Source organism: Giraffa tippelskirchi, chromosome 5 (genome assembly GCF_054371585.1).
Source record: "Giraffa tippelskirchi isolate mGirTip1 chromosome 5, T2T-mGirTip1v1.2.pri, whole genome shotgun sequence".
Classification (NCBI taxonomy): Eukaryota; Metazoa; Chordata; class Mammalia; order Artiodactyla; family Giraffidae; genus Giraffa; species Giraffa tippelskirchi.
The window spans coordinates 9,512,434-9,530,110 of record NC_137279.1 but is presented as its reverse complement, the minus strand read 5'-3'; the positions used below and the strand labels follow the sequence as shown (position 1 = coordinate 9,530,110).

General features: G+C 52.3%; 1 protein-coding gene across 1 annotated transcript; it reads right to left on the bottom strand.

Moving 5' to 3' along the window:
* Nucleotides 1–10,210: 10,210 nt before the first annotated feature.
* On the bottom strand, nucleotides 10,211–17,418 carry NENF (neudesin neurotrophic factor). Its single transcript, XM_081485770.1, has 4 exons — nucleotides 17,181–17,418; nucleotides 12,600–12,660; nucleotides 11,655–11,758; nucleotides 10,211–10,756 (listed from the first exon to the last, which is right to left on the bottom strand). Exons 1-4 carry the CDS (start codon nucleotides 17,346–17,348, stop codon nucleotides 10,580–10,582), a joined length of 510 nt encoding a protein of 169 aa, XP_081341896.1. The 5' UTR covers nucleotides 17,349–17,418; the 3' UTR covers nucleotides 10,211–10,579.
* Nucleotides 17,419–17,677: the final 259 nt, after the last annotated feature.

Below are 17,677 nucleotides of genomic sequence, written 5' to 3'. Positions count from 1 at the left end.
TGAGACTCCTCTACCAATAGAAAGCGAAAGTCACTCAGTCGTGTCTGATTCTTTGCAACCCCATGAACTATACTGTCCGTGGAATTCTCCAGGCCAGAATACTTAAGTGGGGCACCTTTCCCTTCTCCAGGGGATCTTCCCAACCCAGGGATCGAACCCAGGTCTCCTGCATTGCAGGCAGGATTCTTTACCAGCTGAGCCACAAGGGAAGCCCAAGAATCCTGGAGTGGGTAGCCTATCCCTTCTCCAGTGGATCTTCCCGACCCAGGAATCGAACCGGGGTCTCCTGCATTGGAGGCGGATTCTTTACCAACTGAGCTCTCAGGGAAGCCCCTACCGATAGGAGGTATGGGCTAAAAGCATTCTTCTGGACTCTGTTTAAACATCACCTCCTCCTGGAGGCCTGCCCAGCCTGTTCCGCCTAATTGGGTCCCTCTGCCACCCTACCGTCGGAGCATGGTCATGGGGGGAGTTCTGCTTTTTGAGGTGTGTTGCCTGTCTCCTCCTCTAGATAGCAGACCCCCAAGGGCAGGGTCATGCCACCCCTTCACCTCTGCAGACTCAAGATCAGGCCCAGTGCCTGGCACGTAGTAGGTCTCTGTAAGTGTCTGTCAAGTGACTCGACTTCACAATGTCAAATGGTTTTAGATGAACCGCGATAAACTGGGTGACGGATCTATGAATTAGTAGCGTGTGTGGCATCACCAATTTTGAGAAGAATGTCATGAGAGGCAATTCCTCTCCTCTCCCACAAACCATTTCCAGATTGAGAGGACGGTGGGCAGAGGACTGTCCTGCCCTCTGCGGCATTTCTGCCAGGCTTGTGGTACACCTGTACGCCCACGGGGATGAGGACCTAACCTAGGCTTCTTCCGCATCACCGCCTCACCTCCTGACCCTCCAAAGGCATTGGACTCCTTGAATATTAGAACTGATGGGACCCCATAGATTCCGAAGACGGCGCCACAACACAATTCCCTGGGGGACATTTAAAAGCACCACTCTGGGGACTGCCCTGCTGGTCCTGTAGTTAAGACTTCACCTTCCAATGCAGGGGATGCAGGTTCAATCCTTGGTCGGGGAACTAAGATCCCACATGCTTCATGGCCAAAAAACCAGAACATAAAACAGAAGCAGTATTATAACAAATCCAATAAAGACTTTAAAAATGGCCCACATCAAAAATATCGGTTAAATAAAGAGTAAATAAAATAAAATAAAAAGACCAATTTGTGGATCCTGCCAGGAGCTTAAGTCCTGACTCTGCCACACACTCTGTGAGCTTGGGGAAGTTACTTAACCTCTCTGTGCCTTGATTTATTCACTTATAAAATGGAAATAATAATAATCCCAACCTCAGAGGTTTGTTGTACGGATCAGTCAGCTCTCGGCGCAACACCTGACTCAGTAAATACTGAATAAAGGTATCTATTATTGTCTTGATTATCTCATCACTAGTTAGCGACCGACGTGGGGCGAGCATCCAAGCCTCCTGATCCCAGATCCAGTGTTCTTTCCAACACGTCACTCTGAATGTGCACACGGTCTTCCCTCTGAGGCCAGGCTCACACTCGGCAAAGTGGACATATGGCCGCTGCCCCAGGACCCTTTAGTCAAACTGAATGGGAGGGAGAAATTGGACCTGGGAATGAAGGACAGCTCTAACCCCCGGGGAGCAGGCAGTTGGAGAATGTGGGGCTTCGGCAGGCAGCTTCTGAGTCCTTTGGGAAGCCTTTTGGCTGATCCTGTTAGCATTTCATTATGGAAAAATTGGGAACCAAAAATAGATGTTCTTGAGGGGAGCTTAATCCTCAGAGCTTTTCAAAACAGCTGGTGAAGAGTTCCCCGAATCAACCACCAGGGGGCACTACCATCCCATGCAAGTGGTGGCCGGTTGGGCCAGAACTGGTGTGTAACAAGCCCAACACCTCTGCACAACCTCATGCCCCAGCCTGTCCTGTTCAGGACCCTGTGGCTGGGGTCCTGGAAGATCACGCACTCCCGGTCCTCTTTGCAAATGAGCCCACCGCTCTCCTCCTTGGGGGCCTGTAAGAGCAGGGTCTTGCCTGTTTTCCTGGCTTCGTCCCTTCACTTCATCCCGCCCCCAGCCTATCCCCAGGCCCAGCACAGCACTGGATACATAGAAGGCGTGTGTTGGCCGGTAGATGGATGTGTGAAGTCCAGTGTCATTAATAAATTGTGGAAAGGAAACTGCCTATGCCCTGTGGGAATAGTGAGAGTGTGGAGTGATACGGATCAGAGAGAGGGTTACGGCTGATGGTCATGGGGAGGGTTATAGCTATTTGGGAAAAACGGGATGGAAGGCTTAGGCAAGGAGTCAACAGAGGTAGCTCAGAGATCTGATCATCAGAGGCTGCTCACTGCCCACCTCAAATCCTTACCTCAGAGCCCCGGGCGACAGCACTAGGATTCGGAGGTGATGAACCCAAGCAGCCCAGTACCGCTTAGCTGATCTCCAGGTGGGCATCACTGGCCCCACAACCATCGTTAGCCTCTCCTGTCTTTGGAGTGGTTTGTAGCGGCCACCATCAGGCTGGGAGCTCCTGCAGGTGGCCTGGCTCCCCTTGCCTCCCTCTGGGTGAAGCCCCGGGCCTCAGCACCCTGAACCTGTAACACATGTCAGTAGTCCACAAGTGTCATTCAAGAGACCCTCAAGGATTTGAGAATCTCTGCCTCCAGTCAATCATGTGTGTGCATGCTAAGTCGCTCAGTAGTGTCCGACTCTTTGTGACCCTATGGACGGTAGCCCGCCAGGCTTCTCTGTCCATGGAATTCTCCAGGCAAGACTACTGGAGTAGGTTGCCATGCCCTCCTCCGGGGGAGCTTCCTGACCCAGGGATGAACCATCATCTCCTGCACTGCAGGCGGATTCTTTACCCACTGAGCCACCTGGGAAGCCCCCAGCCTAGCATTTTGCATCCTAATTCTACCTGCCCAAAGGTCATCCTCCTCTGGAAGACTTGATTTTCAGGTAGAATGAGGTTGAGTGGAAAGAGCATAGGATGGAAATAAAACTTGCGTTGGAATCCCAGTTCTCAACCCGTTAGTTGTCTGTCAGAGGTGTGGTTTCCCTGACAGGTTCCTTAGCCTTCCTGAGACCCAGTTCATCACCCAGGACATGTTACTACCTCCTTGCAGAGGATCAGACGAAGGAGCGAATATCCAGCGTCAGCGCATAGCTTGCACCTGGCTCAGTGAAGTGCCACTCACAATTGTCACCGACACAGCAGTGAACAGGAGGCACGCGGGTCCTCAGCATCAGTGACCAATGGGGTGAGTGTGCAGAAGAGGCGCGAAGCCGGGTCCAGCGGGGAGGGGCAAGCAGAGGGTGGGCTTATCTGTGTGGAGGTAATCGAAGCCCAGAAGATGCAGCAAACTCAATACAGGAGGGAGGGGAAAGGGGGGTGGGGGGAGTCTTGCTCAGGAGTGGGGAGAAGGGGCAGCAGCGTGATTGACAAGCCACACACCCCAGTGCACCCCTCGGGCTAAGAGCGTCCGCTTTCCCACCTCCGGCCACACTCCATGCTCTGCCTCTCACTCTCCCCTCTCAGCTGCCCTTCCTCTTCCCTCTCTTGGTTCCACCACAGCCCAGCTTCCCTCAGTCGGTCTGCCACACATGCTGCTTCACCCTTCGGCCGTGTTTTTCCAGATCTTTCCCGGCACCCTCTGCAGCTCCTGCCTCTGACTCCCACACCCCAGGGGCTTCCAGAACCTCAAGCCTGCGGGAGCCCCAAATCCTCTAGTCACCCTGGAGGGGTCACCTGAGAGCGGTGGGGTCACAGGCAGGACGTAGACTGAGCTGGAAGGAGGATTGGCAGAAACAAGGTCACGGACCTGGCCGGAGGGTGGGCTTTGAAAACCTGGGCAAAGACCCGAACAGTGCAGGTGAGGCCTGGGGCGAGCTCAGCAAGCGATGGGCACGTGTGATCTTAGGGCTCCCGCTGGCAGTCTCCAATGTGAGGTACTGGACGGGGGTGGGAGACAGCTGATGGAGGACCCCCAGGGACCCATGGGGCAGGGATGGGGCAGCCGCGTGGGGACTAACTGGAGGGGTAATCTGGGCAGAGGGGCAGCTCCTTTATGCATTTTTCCCTTTGGGCATCAAAGTGGGTGGTCCCCAGGAAGCCCTGAGAGGAGGGGCAGCTCGATGGGCCCTGCCCGGCCCACACTGGACACCAACTCTCAGGGCACGGCTTCTCCCCTCCATCCTCAGGCTTTCTGAGACCATCCACGCTGGTTTCCATCTGCTGCGGTGGTTGCCGGGGGAACCACTTACTATTTTTACATGTTTCCACAGGTTTGTCATGTGATTTGTCAGGCTTGACAGGCGCAGGCATGGTGGGTCGAGGAGGGACCCCAGGAAGCAGCGATGCCCAGTGGGCCCTTGAGACCTTGATGGGAGGCAGGAGCTGTCGTGAGGCCTCAGGAGAAGGTCTGGGATTCAAATCTACATCCCCCAGGGGAGGGGCATGCCAAGGGGAGGGGTGCCCCTGGTGTGGGAACACCAATCCATTCACTCACCTGCTCATTTCATCAAACACAGAAGGTGTTGCATGGTGGGCCAGGTGGGGGAGAGAGCTGAGAATGGGGCGAGTGCATCTCAGCCTGGTGGAGAGATGGACAAACTAAACATAAATGCTTCCACAGGGTACCATGGGTACCATCTTGGCAGAGAGGGATCCAGGAAAACTTCCTTGATGAGAGGACATCTCAGCCAGGATAAGGCTTTGCAGGCGATGTGGACAAGGGGTAAGAGTATTCCAGGCAGAGGGACCAGCATGGGCAAGGGGCCAGGGGAGACTGTGAATGAGGCACCTTCGAGAACTGAAGTCACTTAACTTCTGCAGTGTGGTGGAGGGTGGAAGCTGCGCAGGGCCCCAAAGCATCAGGTGGAGGTGGGGTGGGACATCTTGGGACAGCTGCACCACAGCAGGTACCCCCAGGCACACCTGATATCAGGCCTCTGGCAGCAAGCCTGCAGTCCACACAATGCCCTGGCAGGAGGGGATGGGGAGGAGCACAACTCCTCATTGCCCTTGAGACACTGGGAGAATCTCCAGGGCTTCCGGGGAACCCGAGAGTCTGATCTCTTGGAGGCAGATTCCATCAGTGGACCTGGGTTACTGCTCACAGTTCTGGGCTGAGCAACTAGTGTCGCGGGAAAGGGGAGACAGAGAGACAGAAAGTGCCATAGCTGGTCACCCTGACTTCTTCAACCCCAGCCAGTTCCCAAGACCCCAGACATACAACTAAAGGTTTCTCTCACCTCGGTCTATGACCCTTCCGGGAAGTCCAAGAAGCCATCTGTCCTTAAGGTGGGGGTAGAAGGGGATGGACACAGGGAGACAAAGTGACACCACCCAGTGTCAGGAGTCCACTCTCACACACGCGCACACCACATGCACATATGCAACCGAGCCTAATCCTAGCACCAGCCTTGCGAAATGGGTATTTTGACACCCGCCCCCCATTTTAAAAGTTAGGAAATTGAGGCTCAGAGAAGCTGAATAATTCCTCCAGGATCATACAGGTAGGAAGTCATGAAACCAGGATGCAAACCAGGTCAGTCTGATGGTAAACCCTGTCTCTCCACAAGATGATTTACTCCAAAATGTGATTTACTGCTACTTGCCAGGCACCAAGCTAAGTACTGCAAACCGAAAGGCAAGACACCATCTCATCTCTGAGAATCTAATGAGATCATGTGGGAGGAATGATCGCAGACTGTATTTTTCCTGCAATGGCCCATTGCCCCTGGAGCCAGGGTGGAACTCTGTGTCTGCCTTGGCAAGTAGAAGTCACGCGTCTGGCGCTGAGGCTGGGTAATAAAAGGAGGCACAACCTGGCCACTGCGCTGTAGGAAGTTACATGTGGAGAGGACTGGAGCTCCTGCCGGCAGCCAGGCTCACCACGGGCCCTGTGGTTCCCACTGCGCTCTCTGAGAGTTCCTCACACACTATCTCTGAGCGCTAAGAATACCCAGATCATGCCACTAAGTTCTAGGAGTGATTTGTAAGCCATGGTCACTGGCACGAGAGATTCGTAAACTGTAAAGTGCTATACAAGGGTCAGATGTAGTTAGTAAACCTGAGTTTGGCGTAAGGGGATTGTGTTAACGTCTTAGGAAGAAAATTTTGTCTTAACCAGGGCTCTCCCTCAAAAGCAAAGACGGAGCAGGGGCTTGTGTACAGGGACCCACGTTTTGGAAAGGATCCATGGGTTTGGACAGTTCAAGGATGTGTTATGGGGGACTTCCATAGCAGTCCAGTGGTTAAGACTGGACTTCCAGCAGTGGAAGCATGGGTTCGATCCCTGGTCAGAGAATTAAGATCTGGAATGCTTTGCAGTGTGGCAGGAAAAAAAAAAAAAAGAATGTATTATGGAGTGGATTCCTGCACATCTGGGGCTCAGCATCTCCTAGGACCCTTGAAGAATGGGCCTCAGAGGGTGAGATTGGTCTACTGGTTTCAGCCCTGTTGGTGGAAGGTTGCTCCCCGGATGTTAAGTCCTTGCACTTGCTGTTGGGAATGGCTTGGAGCAGCTTGCCTGGCCAGGAGCCAAGGGGAGAGAGCTGAGTCTGCGCTGAGAGCTGACAGCACATGTGCTGGGCTGACAGACTGTGAAATGGAGCATAAGAAGTGAGCAACATACCGCAGCCTCAAGGCAGTGACTACCTCCGCTGCCCCAGATGGAGGCCGGCAGGACCAACCTCTGCCTGGATGGTTTCCCAACCGGCCGTGGGGCAGCCTGCTCGCCTGTGCAGCTGCAGGCCCATGTGAGGCCTGGAAGCCGCTGTCCCCCAGAAGCCTCTCTCTGCTGACAGAGCCACAGCAGGCCATGCTTGCCAGAGCCTGGAGATTTGAGGAGCGGCCTTTTGAAGGAAATCAGTGTAGAGGGTGAGGCTGCTCTATTCAGACCCTTAGTTTTTCTCCAGGAAACTTATGGGGTGGTGAGCAGACGCCTGAAGGACACGAGATGTCTGAGTCTGGAGGTCATCTGTCCAGGCTGGGACCAGGGGAGGGTGCCCTCTGCATGACCCCACCTCTAGGAGCTGGCTTGCTGGTCAGACCCCTCTGCCAGCTCCTCTTTGGGCTGGTCAACTCCACTGATCTCTGTTATGGGACATTCAATACTTAGTGGTCTTCCAAATGGAGAACGAGGTTCCCTGCCCCAGGGCCTTGCTTCCGGCCTTTACAGCTTTAAGCTTCTTCATCTCTGTTATGGGCCGGGAGCCGGCTCCTCACTACCTGCAGGAGAGGCCTGGGCAGCCAGGGGCACACGGAGGGAGGAGGACCTGACTGTGCTCCCCCTGGGTGCCTGTGGAGGGGCTGCAGCTCACTGGAGGAACTTAGATTTGGGGAAGGACTTCACGAATTACACCAACGCCACCTAGCATAGGCAAGGGACTGAGTGTCCCATCTGAGAGGTTGAACTTGAACCTGTTCAAGAACCCAGTTCCTATGCACTCTCCCATCACTTCCTTTACCTTCACTTCTCCTAGGGCTTCCCTGGTGGCTCAGACGGTAATGAATCTGCCAGCAATATGGGAGACCCAGGTTCAGCCCCTGGGTTGGGAAGATCCCCCGGTTCAGCCCCTGGGTTGGGAAGATCCCCCGGAGAAGGGAATGGCAACCCACTCCAGTATTGTTGCCTGGAGAATCCCATGGACAGAGGAGCCTGGTGGGCTACAGTCCACGGGGTCACAAAGAGTCAGAGACGACTGAGCGGCTAACACTTTTCACTTTCATACTCCTGGGTATAGGTCATGGCTCCTTTCCTCCCGCTTCATTCCAGGGTGATGCGTGACCTCCCCACTAGACCCGGGGTCCTCAGCTGGGAGGAGTCCTTGCCTCAGAGGCTGGTGCAGCTCTGTCCCTCAGATCCGCTTAGGACTGAGGGGTTTCCTGGGATGAGAGTTTCAGTGTAAAACCCAGAAAGTCCAGCAAGTTTGGCCACACTAGATGAGCGTCAGATTTCATGTTTGGAGGAGACAGTCTCATCAAAAGGCAATTACAGGGTTTCCCTTGTGGTCCAGTGGAAGACTAAGACTCTGAGCTCCCAATGCGTGGCAGGGGTGGGGGGGCGGGGGGGTGCAGGTTCCATCCCTGGTCGGGGAGCTAGATGCCACATACCACAAGGATCCTTAGTGCCGCAACGAAGATCAAAGATCCTGCATGCCGCAACTAAGACTTGGTGCAGCCAAATAAGTACATAAAAAATATTTTTAAAAACCTGGCAGTTACAAGGTGTGCGCTAAGCTCTATGGGACCCCAGAAGGGAAGGCTTCTTGGCAGAGGTGCATCTAGGCTGAGTCTTGTAAGAGGATATAAACCTTTAAAGTGAAGAAGACATGACAAGCAAATGTAGGAGAAGGGATAAATGGGGCAGCAGGCTTTGGGCCCCAGGGATGTGTGTGTCCTGTCTATGCCAGTGATGCAAATCCCCAGGCAAGGCTGCATCCTTTCCCCCAGCTGCACCCCCCCAACCCCCCCAGTAGAGCCCATCTGGGGTGCCCAGACTTCTGTGTGCTCAACCCTGACTAAGGCTTACTTGGAATATGGTAATAAAAGACATTCTTATTCAGAGAAGATCCTTGCTGGGTTGTAGGAGGCGGTCTTTGAAATGCAGGGCAGGGAAACAGGCAGAATTGCCCCAGCAGTGGGGATCCTAAGACCCTGATGGGAAACTGTGCTGTGATGGAGGAGAGGGGAGAAGAGAGAAGTGGAGGAAACAGGAGTCCTGAAAAGTCTCCGGGGACTGGGTTTGGAGACCTCGCTCACCCTGCAGAGATGGGGCTCTAAGGAATGGAATCCTAGCCCTTCCGTTGCTTGGTGATGCGGGCAGTGGGTGGCACATAATTAAAGGAAAGTCATCTCTCGGGGGTCCCCAAGGACTTGTAACCATTATTACTCATTAACACATCATCTGTTTCAGGGCAAAAGGTCCCAGTACAGACCACCTTGGCAACATGAACAACTTCTCGAATTCTAGGCCACAGAGTCCTGCCTGATAAGTTCTAGACCCACTCCTCTTGGATGGCCAGCAAGCTCCCGGCTTCTTGGGTGGGACCCAGGAGTGTGCCATTAGTCTGGACACAGCAAACAGTAAAGCAAAGGTCAAACCTGGATCTTAGTAAGGCGACTGGTGAGGTAGCGCTCCTGAAAGTCCATCTGGTGTATCACAGTCTCTAAGGGAGCTCATTACAAATGCAGTTCCCAGGCTGTGTCCCAGAAATACTAAATGCTAAGCCTTGGGGGTAGGACACAGGAATCAGCATCTTCAACAGTCTCCCTAGGAGAGTCTTCTGCTTAGTATAAAATTCTCTCTTGCGGGGTAAGTGCTATTTGTTTTAATAAAAGACAAAGTTTTGTGTCAAAGAAATTCGTCTCTGCTATAAAATTTCCAGGATGAGTCTAACACAGGATTTCTCAACCTTGGCACAACTGGCATTTTGGACCAGATAATTCTTTGTTCTGGGCACTGTCCTGTGCATTGTAGGATGTTTAAAAACATCCCCACACACTAGATACCAATAGCATCCTACAGTTGTAACAACCAAACATTTCAAAACAGCTCCAGACACTGCCAAAAGTCCCTTAAGGGAAAAATCCTGCCCTCAAGAGATTTTCCTTATGAAATCTGAGCTGAGTCCAGTGTTGTGTGTTCTTCACCGACGCTGGAATGACCTCCAGGCCAGGCCCTGCCCACATGGAACCCCCCACCTCCTCACCACTTTCCAGCTGCAGGTGGAGCTGAAGCCAGTTCACATCGGCGTTTGTGGTGAAGAGCCAGGCCCTTTAATAGCTCCCTTTCCCCTTCTCCCTGGTGGCTCAGATGGTAAAGTACATGCCTGCAATGTGGGAGACCTGGGTTCAATCCCTAGGTCGGGAAGATCCCCTGGAGAAGGGCACAGCAATCCACTCCAGTGTTCTTGCCTGGAATATCCCATGGACAGGGGAGCCTGGCGGGCTAAGTCCATGGGGTCGCAAAGAGTTAGACACGAGTGAGCAACTAACAGTTTCAGCTTCCCCTTCTCCACCCTTCCACTTGATGCACCCCCTTTCTGCCACATCTCATGGGTGCCTCTGCCACCTGGCCCCTCACTCACCAGGGAGACAGAAAGCAGGCCAGCAGAGACAAGTGGTGCTGAGGAGGCTCCAAGAAGAACCCATGCGGGGAAGAATTCTCCTTTCGTGAAAACAGGAAGTTTATTTTGGTGCTTGAAGTACACATGGCCACAGTAGAAAATCTGACAAGTATAGAACAATATAAAGAAGAAATAACGGCCACTTGTAATTCCACTGCCCATGAAGCCCCCACTGACACCTAGGAGGCGTCCCCCGTCGGCCACCACGACCTCCCCGGCTGGCGTGCAGGCAGGACACCTGGGTGAACACAATACTTGAGCAAGGGCGATGAGAGCCATTCAGCCTTCCAGATGAAACGCGTGCTTGATTCAGAGCCGGTGATGACCAGAGGCTCCGGCTGCCTGTTTTGCAGGAGATCTTGCGTTGGAGGGTCTCCCAGTCTCGCCTTCCCAAGGCCGAGCTCCTGCTGATCAGAACTCGTCCTTTATGTCGAAGTGGGGCTGGTCTTCAGGCTTGAAGTCCAGGTTGGGGCTGCCATCCTCATTGAGGATTCTTCGGGCCGTGTAGCCGACAATCGGGTACTTGGCTTTGTACACTCTGGTGAAGACGTCGTCCAGGGATTCCAGCTCCTCGGCCGTGAGCCCCGTCTTGGGGAGAAAAGCCCGAGAAACCCAGGGTTGGGAATGAGTGAAATGGACTTGGCCCCGGCCTCTCACACCTCCTCCCTGTCTTATTCTCCCCATATCCTTCAGGCAAGAGAAAAAATCTCTCTCAAGAATCAAATTGCGGACAGCTGACTTTTTAAGAGGCCACCCTGTATGTTCATGAATGTTGGTGGGGGGGAGGAGATGAGGGAAGCAGGGGCCACAGCAGGTTGCGGGGTTTGATTGATGTGGGAATTAAAGGGTCCAGAGAGCTCCCAGGCGGTGCGGAGGGTACCCTGTGTGGTCTGCAGCCACCTCCTCCCCCCAGTAAATCCCACCGCTCTCTACCCTCCCCCCATTATAGATCCCCCCATTATAGATCCGTAATTTCTTAATTTGTTTCTGTAATGTTGTTGCTCAAGAGTTTGACTCATCTGAGCAACACCGGAGTGAATGCCAGCCTTTCTGTCGAGACGATTGGGATGACCCTGAAATGGTCTTTAAGGCTGTTATCTCCTTCACAGAAATATGAGCATGGGGGAGCCTCTGCTTCATCCCCTGAGCGACCAGGAGTGGTGGAGGCAGACTGTAAGGGGGATGGCACTGCCAAGGCAGGCGGGAGCCAGACGGTGAGGATCACTGAGCTTGATCTCAAGTGCCCAGGAGTCTGGCCTTGACGCTGTAGGCAGTGGGGAGCCATGGAGGATTTTTGAACAGGAGCGATAACAGTGAGATCTCTACTTTAAGAAAACAACCGGCTATCACACGGAATGGACTGGAATGTAAACAGACTAGTTAGGAAGCTTTGCTATTGCCCAGGGGTGTGTGTGTGTGTGTGTCAGGGGGAAGGGCATGGCCAAGGAGGTGGGGCGCTCTGACAGAGGCTCAAAATCTGGCTCACGGTGTCATGGGTGAGGTCTGCAGGGTCCAGGGACATCTTGGCCACCCCTCTGGTGGAGTCCTTCCCGGTCAAGGCATTGTAGGGGGCTCCTCGTCCATAAAACTCTGTAGTGGGGAGGATGGAAGAGGATATGAGTGGGTGTGTGCAGAACAGCTAGGAGGGGTGGGGGGCTTCCGAGACCCCCCCCTCAATCCTGGAGAGACTCCGGCCTGAGGGGAGGGATGGCAGTGAGGAGGGGAAGTCCAACAAGCCACCCCAGCCATCTGCTCGAGTCCCCCTGTTCAGAATATGGAATAAGTCATACACGCTGGGCCGAGAGGTGACTTTTTTCAAAATACAGGATGAAAACCATCTCTTAAAAAAATATCTAAAATGTAAACAAGAGGAATGTCCTGTCTGCCTAAATGCTCGTGGAAGCCAAGTCTATTTCCATACGTCTTTGGTTTGGTATCAAACAACGAACCATTACAAGACAGCTTGCACGATATCAGCTACAGTTTCCATTACAGAAAACACAAAAGGGCATTAAAAAGTTCTACAATGTTCTATGATCTCAACCCTTTGCTAAGGAGCACTTTTCCTCTCACTGCTTTAACTAAGGCAAATCATTCAGTTTGACTCTGACTCTACAGGCAACAGGGAGCCATAGAAGACTTTTGAGCAGGAGCATGATATTATTAGAAAAACACTGCTGAAGTACAGCAGTGACAAAGACGGTGAACTCAGGGACTTCCCAGGCAGTCCAGCGAGGGTTTGATCCCTGGTCGAGGAACTGAGATTTTGCAGGCCACACAGCACAGCCAAAAAGACAAAGAAAAAAATTATGAACTCACTCTGGAGGGAAAGGACTTGCCTGGTGTTCCCTCTGCTCTCTCACGCTTAGAGCACCCACTCTGGCCGCCACGCTCCCCCAGAGGTAAGGGTTCATGAAACCAAGCCACTTACCCTTTCCAGAAGTGACATCGAACACCACCCCCTTGACTGCCATGTAGATGGGCTGATCTTCCTAAAAAGCAAGAGGGAAAGTGTGAAGAGGAAGCAGAGAGCCCTGCTCTTTTGGCTCAAGTTAGTAAAATCTCTTCCCATCATGGGCAGTGCAGGGGGCGGTGGGTGAAGTTACAAAGCAGCCGTTGTCGTCAGTCCTCAGCCAGCATATGACCCTACCTGCAGAATCGTGCCCACTCACAAAACCTGAGAAAAGTTACGAAGCCTCACGACAAGTCTATGGCAATACCTTTCTTTTAAAGAAAAATCAGGAGCTGAAGCAGCTCTATTCAGATAAAAATTCAAAAGAATATTGAAGTTACTTAAATTGGTTCAAATTTCCTTTCATTTTCACCACACATGGATGTAATCAGTGCAAATGATCTATTGTATGTTTTGCTTCTTATAGGTAATATTAGTTCATACAAACATTGTCATGTGTTGAAATAACCAAAACAGCTGTCACTTAAACAGCTCTACCTTATTTTAGTTATGCTGTACCTGTTTGTTTACTATTCTTCTATCTTGGCTTATCTGGATGGTTTCCAACTCCTTAGAACCATAATGGCAGCATTACGAATACCTTTCAAGTTACTTTCTAATGTGTTGAGCTATTTCCTTGAGGCCTATTTCAATATATCGTATTCTGGGGCCCAAGTAGATGAACAGCATAATCACTTTTTATATTTTACCAGTTTGTCTTTCAAAAATCCATCTAGGGTGCTAGAAATATACAAGCAATGCCATTTCCTTGCATCTGTAACCATAGGTTTTACATTTTACTTTTTGCAATATTTGTGGGTATTCAAAAGGAAGGACAGAAAATAAAATGTAGTTCCTAAGTGACAGTTAAGGACTCTAGAGGAATTTTAAGTTAAAAACAGATATTGTATATTAACACATATATGTGGAATCTAGCAAAATGAAACATGCTAAGTCACTTCAGTCGTGTCTGACTCTTTGAGCCCCTTTGGACTGTAGCCCGCCAGGCTTCTCTGTCCATGAGGATTCTGCAGGCAAGAATACTGGAGTGGATTGCATGCCCTCCTCCAGGGGATCTTCCTGACCCAGGGATCGAACCCGCATCTCTTGCACTTCCTGTGTTGGCAGGCCAGTTCTTTACCACTAGCGCCACTTGGGAAGCCCCCAGAACACAGTAGGGTCTGTGAAAGACTCCAGCAGCTGGGACCCCTGTCTTTTGTGATCTCCAATCTGAAGCGTCCACCAAAGATTCTGTGCAGCTCCCTGCCAGGAGTCCGAGCTCTCAGCACAAAGTGCACTGCAGTCTGGGACAGGAGGGTCTGCCCTGGCTCTCATCCAAAATGATTATCATACAAATGAGATCTCATCGCTAGGTGTTTCAGAATGACTAGTTTACAAGGTCCACAATCCCACAGCAGAAACTCTTGGGGGTCAGATGTGTTTTGGAATTCAGAATTTGTCAGATTTTAGAAAGGTGTCCTGAGGCACATACCAGAACATCTACAGGGGGTCTGAGGAAGCACCCCATCATCAAGGATATCAGGATTTCACAGTAAAGCATAAAGGTGAATAGTCACACTAAGTAGGATAAATAGTCTATAAATAGACTTGCGTAGCTCCAACAAGGTTCCATTACCAAAGGCGTTCAGATCAGGCAGGGTTTTGCTGTCAAATGATATTAAAAAACCTTCTGCTTTTCAAAGCTTCTTTTCTTCGATTTCTGAACTACGTAAGAGGATTATGGGTCTGTTATACTGCCTCTTATTTGTATCTTTAATAATAAACTAATAAAAATAATATTAATACCAGCTAAGATTGCCTAAGGTTTACTGTGCTAAGACTACTCCAGGCCTAAGCTAAGCACTTTGCACATTACCATCTCATTTAATTCTCACAAAACCCCCACACAGAGTAGGAACTCTTATTATAGCCAGTATGACGGCCAGTTTTATGTGCCAATTTGGATTGGTGACAGTATCCTTATTCAGCACTTATCTAGGTATTATATAGATGTATTATGTAGATGCAATTAATATCTACAACTGTTGGCTTTGTGTACAGAAGATTATCCTGGATAATCTAGGTGAGCCTGATACTATCAGTTGAAAGGCCTTAAGAGCCTTTGAGGTTTCCCTGAGGAGGAAGAAATATACCACCAATGGACTGCAGCATCTGTTCCTGCCCAGAGGTTTCTCGCCAGCCCTTTCTGACAACCTGACCTAGCGAGCCTGCATGATCACATAACCAATTCTTGCAATTAAAAAAAAAAAAAAAAAATATATATATATATATATAGAGAGAGAGAGACTTCCCTGGTGGTCCAGTGGTTAAGAATCCAAGCTTCCACTGCAGGGGGCATGGATTTGCTCCTCGGTTGGGGAACTAAGATTGGGCATGCCACGTGGTGCAGCCAGTATATATATATACACAATATATACATACACATACATATATATATAATTTTTTTAACTGGTTCTGTTTCTGGTGGAACCCTGACTGATAACAAGTATCACAGATTTTTAAAAAAATTGAGACTTTAGCTATTTGCTCAAAGGGACTCAAACCCAGATATGATTCAAAGGTCTAATGCTCTAATGAGCATTATACAAATAGTTAACACTTTCGAGAGTGAAAGGGGATGTTATTAATAATTATCTCGGGACAACAGGCATAAACCAGAACCACCCAGGGCAAACCTCAGCACAAGGCAGTTAAAACCAGCTGCACTGAACTGCCTCTTTCCCCTCTTACTACAGACATCCTCTGGGCTCCACACCCCGAAATAATTTTTTCCTTAACCTGCTTCCATCTCAAGCTTCCCTCTCTCCTTCCTGCAGCTGAGCATCCATCAATAACACCAGCATAAAAAAACCAAAGGTCTTTTTCTTGCAGCCTAGGCATGGCTGCTGGATATGACTGCCACTTAGAGCTCTTTCTTCCCCTGGGTTCTGTGCTGGGGGTCCCTAGGATCACCCTTAGATATGGAGATTCACAAGAAGGACTCAGAGAATTTGGCAGAGTTGGACTCAGAGCTAGAATTTATTACAGCTGTGAAGCAAGGATCTTAAAGGGAAAGGACACAGGAAGAGCCTAGAGGAATCCACCTGTGGATTTCCTACGCTCTCGCCCTCCCAAGAGGGAGTCACCAGAGCACATTCTTTCCCCGCAACAAATGTTTCTGCCCAGGGAAGCCCTGGAGAGCTTCAGAGCCCAGGGTCTTTACTGGGGGCCCGCCATGCAGCCCTCTCTGCCCAGCACTGTTCAACACGAACACACAGTTGGTACAAAGAGCCCAGACTGAGCCCCTTTATCTGTTAGGGAAGTGCGGAACACCCTGGAAATCCAGACACCAAGCCAAGAGCCACTCTTGCAAGCGGGCCTATCTAAGGACGGCAGGCCTGCAAGGTTAACACTTCCCTGCACAGATTTCCTGGTTCCCTGCTGCTCCAAACGGGGTCCTTTAACATCCCGCCACATCTTTGTCACCCTCTTTTCGCGTTCTCAGTGACTCAGGCTTCTAACCAACCTCTAAGTACAGTGATATCCAAAGTAGCACCACTGCCTAGGGCCCCGGTTTCTAAGACGCTCTGTGAACCTAGGTCCGCTAAGGCTACTTAACTTGTGGGTTAGGAAGCCCACAGCAGAGGGTTTTAACAGAATATTAGGTTCCTTCCTGCTTCTACCACTATCTGGTGGCATGCCTCCCTTTGCTCACAGTATAAAAGCAGGAGGTTGATTCCTATCTACTCTGAAACGCTATCCTTCCCTGATTTCCCCACCTAACTCTTCCCCATCTCCTGACCTAATACCAGACCCCACGGCCCTTCTCCTGGGTAGCACCCTGTTCCCAGGCTCCACAGCCATCACACTGGGCCCCACCAACCCCAATGGTCAGGTGACTGGGAGCAGTATCCTGGACACTTGGAGTGCTGACCGGCTGACGGGGGTGGGATATCTCTGTTTCTAACCTCCCATCTCCCCCTCTGCCGTCTCCCCCAGCTCTGGTCCAGCCCCAAGAGCACAGGCACTGAAAGCCAGTTTGAGGAGTCCCGGGATAGGGAGGCCGGAAGATGGAAGAGCAGAGAAAGCCTGGAGCCCCCCTGGGTCTGCCCCCGCGCCGCCTAGTCCAGGGAGCAGGCCTTGCTGCCCTCTCTCCCCGCTACCCTCCGGGAGGAGGCAGAAGTGTCTGTCCCCAGCTGATGCTCACACTGAAAACAAAAAAGTCTCTCCGTTTCCTGTACTGACTGCGAGTCAAAAATGTGTCTCCAGGCAACAGCTCAAGGGAAGAGAGGAGAAGCGCGGGGTGGGTGTTCCGGCCCGAAAAGCCGGGAGCCAGGCGCCCCGACGGCTGCGGACCTCCCGGTGCCCCCAGGCGGCGATCAGGCCTGGACAGAGGGGCCGGGCAGGCCTCGCGCCGCGCTCGGGGCCGGGACTCCGGGAGGGGGCGCCCCCCGAGTCCCGCGCCTGCCCCCCTCCACCCTGAGATCTCTCCTGCGCGCCGCGGCCTCCCGGGGGTCTCCGCTTGGCCGGACTCGGCCCAGTCCCCGGGCCCGCGCTCACCTCCTCCCCGCCGTAGCGGGCCAGCTCCTCCTCCGTGAAGAGCCGCACCGGGGGACCCCGCTCGGCGGGACGCGGCTCCTGCCCGGCCCCGGCTGCGGGGAGCCCGGCGGCCAGCGCCACGATCAGGGCCAGAGCGACCAGCCGCCGCCCGGGCGCGGGGCCCGCCATGGTGAGCGCGCCGAGCCGGGCCAGGGGAGGCCTGGGCAGCGGAGCCCAAGCGCGCCCGCCCCGCGGCCCCGGAGCCCCGCCCCGCGCGCGCCGGCCCAGCGCCGGGAGGCCCGCGAGCCGGGAGCCGGGAACCGGGAGCCGGACTCCGTACCTCCCGCGCGCGGCGTCCCGCGCTCGGCCACCCGGACCCCAGACCGGAAACTTAAAGAGTTGAGATGCTGGGGTCTACAAACTACAGACTGAAAATTTCGCCAAAGACTGGCACGTGTCACAACAGTCCCTTGTGTTAAGATTACAGTTGACCCAGCCCAGCATTCCAGCACCTAGGA